The sequence below is a fragment of the Festucalex cinctus genome, chromosome 12 (assembly GCF_051991245.1).
Source record: "Festucalex cinctus isolate MCC-2025b chromosome 12, RoL_Fcin_1.0, whole genome shotgun sequence".
In the NCBI taxonomy this organism is placed as follows: Eukaryota; Metazoa; Chordata; class Actinopteri; order Syngnathiformes; family Syngnathidae; genus Festucalex; species Festucalex cinctus.
Genome location: NC_135422.1, coordinates 20,677,627 through 20,683,626, shown reverse-complemented (window position 1 = coordinate 20,683,626; position 6,000 = coordinate 20,677,627). Strand labels below are relative to the sequence as shown.

The window sequence follows — 6,000 nt, the reverse complement described above, 5'->3', positions numbered from 1 at the left end:
CAACTGCAACACACGACAAACGAGAGAAGCGTGAGCGGTGAGGATCTCAACACGCGTGTCGGACGTGCGCTCGGCGCGTACCTGAGCGTGGAAGAGCGACAGACTGCGGACCGTGTGGAGCGGGATCAACACTTTCACCAGAAACTGTTTATGCTCCGCCTTCAGCGGCAGAGCAAAACCGTTGATTATACTGCGCACAACAAAACATTTATCAGGCATGTTGGAATAAAATAAAGGCGGGATTTCACTTGTTTTTGCATACAATCACCAGTTAATCAGCTGCTTTTAATTGGAACTAAAAACTAAACTAAATCAAGTTTTATCAATTCTGGTCCTCGGGGCACACTATCCAGCCTGTTTTCTGTGTCTCCCTATTCCAACACAGGTGAGGATCATTCATTATCAGGCTTCTCCAGAACTTGCTGATGAGCTATGATTAGAGTCAACTGTGTGTGGAATTGGGAGACGTGGAAAAACAGGCTGTATAGTGTGCCCCAAGCATCAGGAATGACAAACACTGGCCAAAATGATCAATTGTAAAAAAATATATATATATATGAAATCGCGACACGTGTTACAAACATGAGATTTTGCCCAATTTTCAAGACGCTCACCACACTTGAGCGTCCATCCAGTCGAGCAAAATCAAGGCCAGTAAAAAAATAAAAAATAAAATTCTTACGTGCATCATCGGCAAGCAGCCGCTCGTCGACTCAGAAAAAGTGACTTTGATGAAAATATTTTGCTTTCCTTCCTAAACGCACTAAAACACTGCAAACAGATTTTTCTTTTTTTTTCTTTTCCGGCTATCAAAGTCAAGCTTGCGTGACTAAAAATGCAATTTTGATAAAAAAAAGTTTGGAAAGTGTTGAAGTTGGACATGTTGCCAGGTGTGTCCACATCACATACCTGCCCAGGATCTCCAGCAACTCGGCCACGCCGTTGAAGTGCTCCGTCTCATAAACAAAACTGCAGTCAGGACGGCAAAACAAAAGTCACAAGGCGACATATTTGACAAACGAGATCAAAGTCGTCACACAAAACGGACACATTTCACAAAAGCAAAAAAAAACAAAACAAAAAAAAAACGCGGCGTTCGCTAACCATAGAAAAATATTATTGATCTGTTTTCGTATAAAAGCCCTCAGTCCCAGGAATTTGCCGTAGATTCTATGCAGGACCGTCTTCAGGTAGTCTCGCTCCCGAGGATCCTCGCTGTCAAACAGCTCCAGCAACTGGACAGACGCACAAAAACAAACATCAAACGGACAACAGGTTGAGCAAGCAAAAGGTGCGCACGGTTTTCGTGAGGAAGGGCGGGGGTGTACCTGCAGGACAAACTTCTGGTCTATGTACTTTTTGGCAATGCTGGGCTGGAACTCCTGACTCTCCAAGAAGCGGATGAAGAATTCGTAGACCAACTGAAACGGGAAACGAGAGGCGTCAATGGCGGCCGGCCAGTGGCTCGCTCGCTCGCTCACCTGTAAGTGAGGCCAGGACGCCTCCAGCGTGGGCTCGTCCTCTTCGGGGTCAAACTCGTTACTGTCGCTGGGCGGGAGGGTCCGGAAGATGTTGTGAGACACCTGAGGAGCAAAGGGCGAGCGTGAGCGGACGAGGGCCCGACGACGGGCTTGGGGCAGGTGCTCTCACCATTTTGACCACTTCGGGGTAGGCCTGCTCCGTCAGGTATCCGCGGCTGACGGTGACGTAGTCCACCAGCTCGTTGAGCGTGGAGCGCTTGTACTCTTTCATCTTCAGGTCCGACAGCGTGTCCATGAAGTCGAAGACGGTGCAGCACTGCTGCAGCTTCTTCAGGAACAGCTCCGGCTGCTCCGGGGCCGGCACGTCTGACCGCCGCAAAACAAAACGCACGTCATGCTTGCTTCAAACTTTCAGGACGAAAGACGGGGAAAAAAATCAATCACTAAATGACACGTGGTTGCATTCTAGGCCGCAGGGGACGTGCTGCTCCCGCTGAAGACGGCTCCCTTAAAATGGCGACGTTCTGCCCCCAACATTTGAAACAACGCAACGACAATTTTCATCTACTTGCGCCGGGTCAACCTGGACCTTGGCGGATGAAAATATCCTTGCAGAATTCCATATCATACTTGTGCGAGACACTTGTGTCTAGTGTTAATTTGACCAGCCACTTTTAAATTTCGTCTCAGTTTTACTCCAGTTTCAATCACGCTTGTTGTTTTGTTAGTCAACCTCATCCCGTTTTTATCGAGTCCATTTTTAGTCCACTAGAAATTAGGGATGTGACGATAATGGCAATATTGTGATATCATGATATTAAACTACCACAATATCGTTGTCGTCATGTTCACAATATTTAAAAGGAACACATCTGTTTAACTAATTTGCTCCCAGCCATTTTCACAGAAGCAATCCCGTTCGCTCCAGGTTGTTTTACTGGATTTTGACTGATTTTGCAAGGCCCACAGAATATTGTGTTCTATTGCTATAAAAGCATGGAACCTATCAAAAGAAAGAAAAAGTCTCTTAGAAGAGAGCTAAGTTTAATCAGTTTTCACGAATCTATTTAAAATTGTAAGTAATTTAGTAATTTTTTCTACATGGCCCTGGTTGATCGCCTTTGCTCTGCTGCCACCTGTTGGCCGTTTGTGTAATGACTACCATTTATGCAACTGTTTGCAGTTGAGAGGCTGTATCAAAGCCTTCTGTATGCTCTAGCATAAAAAACAAACAAACCAAAAAACGTATAAATACGTCTTTGGGACACTTAAAACATTTTAAAAAAAAACATTTACACCTTATTGGGAGCAAATGAGTTAAAAAGTCAGGTTGATTTCCATTTGTGCAGTTCGAGCACCCTCTAGTGGCTATTTTATTAGTGCAATTTAATTTTCATTAGGGATGTTTTGGCCATCTATGTTTAAAATCTATGCTAATTGTCAGATGAAGGGGAACCTAACTTGATTGTGAAGCGATCAATGTGTGCTTGCATTAGCAAGTAAGTGCCTCAATATTATTAGAGATTGGAGATGGTTTATATGCATTGCTGTTATGTACAAAAGCACAATATTGTGCTTTTTTTTGTTTTGTTTTTTTACAATATTGTAATCTTTTTTAAATATCACCAACGCCCCAACAATATCGTGATAATATTGTATCGTGATGTTTGGATATCGTTACATCCCTACTAGAAATCAAGCATTTTAGTCTTTATTTTAGTCCAAGAAATCAGGACAACCATTTGACCATCCATCCATCCATCCATCTTCTTCCGCTTATCCGGGGTCGGGTCGCGGGGGCAGCAGCTTCAGGAGGGAAACCCAGACTTCCCTCTCCCCAGCCACTTCAACCAGCTCCTCCGGTGGGATCCCAAGGCGTTCCCAGGCCAGCCGAGAGACATAGTCTCTCCAGCGTGTCCTGGGTCGTCCCCGGGGCCTCCCACCGGTGGGACATGCCCGGAACACCTCCCCAGGGAGGCGTCCAGGAGGCATCCGAACCAGATGCCCGAGCCACCTCAGCTGGCTCCTCTCAACGCGGAGGAGCAGCGGCTCGACTCTGAGTCCCTCCCGGATGACCGAGCTTCTCACCCTATCTCTAAGGGAGAGCCCGGACACCCTGCGGAGGAAACTCATTTCGGCCGCTTGTATCCGGGATCTCGTTCTTTCGGTCACGACCCACAGCTCGTGACCATAGGTGAGGGTTGGAACGTAGATCGACCGGTAAATCGAGAGCTTTGCCTTTTGGCTCAGCTCTTTCTTCACCACGACGGACCGATACAGAGTCCGCATCACTGCAGACGCTGCACCGATCCGCCTGTCGATCTCCCGCTCCATCCTACCCTCACTCGTGAACAAGACCCCAAGATACTTGAACTCCTCCACTTGGGGCAGGATCTCATCCCCGACCTGAAGACGACACTCCACCCTTTTCCGACTGAGGACCATGGTCTCGGATTTGGAGGTGCTGATCCTCATCCCAGCCGCTTCACACTCGGCTGCGAACCGCTCCAGTGAGAGCTGAAGGTCCCGGCCTGATGAAGCCAACAGCACCACATCATCTGCAAAGAGCAGAGATGCAATGCTGAGGCCACCAAACCGGAACCCCTCCACTCCTCGGCTGCGCCTAGAAATTCTGTCCATAAAAGTTATGAACAGAATCGGTGACAAAGGGCAACCTTGGCGGAGTCCAACCCTCACCGGAAACGAATCCGACTTACTGCCGGCAATGCGGACCAAACTCTGGCAACGGTCGTACAGGGACCGAACAGCCCGTAACAAGGGGCCCGGCACCCCGTACTCCCGAAGCACCCCCCACAGAACTCCCCGAGGGACACGGTCGAACGCCTTCTCCAGATCCACAAAACACATGTGGACTGGTTGAGCGAACTCCCACGCACCCTCGAGGATCCTGCGGAGGGTGTAGAGCTGGTCCACTGTTCCACGGCCAGGACGAAAACCACACTGCTCCTCCTGGATCCGAGATTCGACCTCCCGACGGACCCTCCTCTCCAGCACCCCTGAATAGACCTTACCAGGGAGGCTGAGGAGTGTGATCCCTCTGTAGTTGGAACACACCCTCCGGTCCCCCTTCTTAAAAAGGGGGACCACCACCCCGGCCTGCCAATCCAGAGGCACTGTCCCCGATGTCCACGCGATGTTGTAGAGGCGTGTCAACCACGACAGCCCCACAACATCCAGAGTCTTTAGGAACTCCGGGCGGATCTCATCCACCCCCGGGGCCCTGCCACCGAGGAGCTTTCCAACCACCTCAGTGACTTCGACCCCAGAGATAGGAGAGCCCACCCCAGAGTCCCCAGACTCTGCTTCCTCGAAAGGAGACGTGTTGGTGGAATTGAGGAGGTCTTCGAAGTATTCCCCCCACCGCTTCACGACGTCCCGAGTCGAGGTCAGCAGCACCCCATCGCCACTATACACAGTGTTAATGGTGCACTGCTTTCCTCTCCTGAGACGCCGGATGGTGGACCAGAATTTCCTCGAAGCTGTCCGGAAGTCGTTTTCCATGGCCTCCCCGAACTCCTCCCATGTCCGAGTTTTTGCCTCAGCAACCGCCGAAGCCGCGTTCCGCTTGGCCATCCGGTACCTGTCAGCTGCCTCCGGAGTCCGACAGGCCAAAAAGGCCCGATAGGACTCCTTCTTCAGCTTGACGGCATCCTTTACCGCTGGTGTCCACCAGCAGGTTCGAAGATTGCCGCCGCGACAGGCACCGACCACCTTACGGCCACAGCTCCGATCGGCCGCCTCAACAATGGAGGCGCGGAACATGGTCCATTCGGACTCAATGTCCCCCACCTCCCCCGAGACAAGGGAGAAGCTCTGCCGGAGGTGGGCATTGAAACTCTTTCTGACAGGGGATTCCGCCAGACGTTCCCAGCAAACCCTCACAATACGTTTGGGTCTGCCAGGTCGGACCGGCATCTTCCCCCACCATCGGAGCCAACACACCACCAGGTGGTGATCAGTTGACAGCTCCGCCCCTCTCTTCACCCGAGTGTCCAAAACATGCGGCCGCAAATCCGATGACACGACTACAAAGTCGATCATCGAACTGCGGCCTAGGGTGTCCTGGTGCCAAGTGCACATATGGACACCCTTATGCTTGAACATGGTGTTCGTTATGGACAAACCGTGACGAGCACAGAAGTCCAATAACAGAACACCGCTCGGGTTCCGATCAGGGGGGCCGTTCCTCCCAATCACGCCCCTCCAGGTCTCACTGTCATTCCCCACGTGAGCGTTGAAGTCCCCCAGAAGGACGAGGGAGTCCCCAGAGGGAGCGCTCTCCAGCACACCCTCCACGGACTCCAAGAAGGGTGGGTACTCTGAGCTGCTGTTTGGTGCATATGCACAAACAACAGTCAGGACCCGTCCCCCCACCCGAAGGCGGAGGGAGGCTACCCTCTCGTCCACCGGGGTAAACCCCAACGTACAGGCGCCGAGCCGGGGGGCAATAAGTATGCCCACACCTGCTCTGCGCCTCACACCGTGGGCAACTCCAGAG

The 6,000-nt window shown here is 51.1% G+C and overlaps 1 protein-coding gene across 7 annotated transcripts in view; it reads right to left on the bottom strand.

Moving 5' to 3' along the window:
• LOC144031822 (serine/threonine-protein phosphatase 2A 56 kDa regulatory subunit epsilon isoform) overlaps positions 1-6,000 on the bottom strand; it is a 30,689-nt gene that overhangs the window by 7,410 nt on the left and 17,279 nt on the right. For 6 of the 7 annotated variants that reach the window (XM_077539280.1, XM_077539281.1, XM_077539283.1 and 3 more), the window contains exons 3-8: positions 1,651-1,847; positions 1,482-1,583; positions 1,329-1,421; positions 1,105-1,235; positions 910-969; positions 1-190 (exon numbers count right to left, since the gene is read on the bottom strand). The exon at positions 1-190 is cut by the window's left edge and continues 51 nt beyond it. In XM_077539280.1, coding sequence (XP_077395406.1) covers positions 1-190; positions 910-969; positions 1,105-1,235; positions 1,329-1,421; positions 1,482-1,583; positions 1,651-1,847 — 773 coding nt within the window. The remainder of the gene's footprint in view (positions 191-909; positions 970-1,104; positions 1,236-1,328; positions 1,422-1,481; positions 1,584-1,650; positions 1,848-6,000) is intronic. The other variant, XM_077539284.1, reaches the window with a different exon arrangement.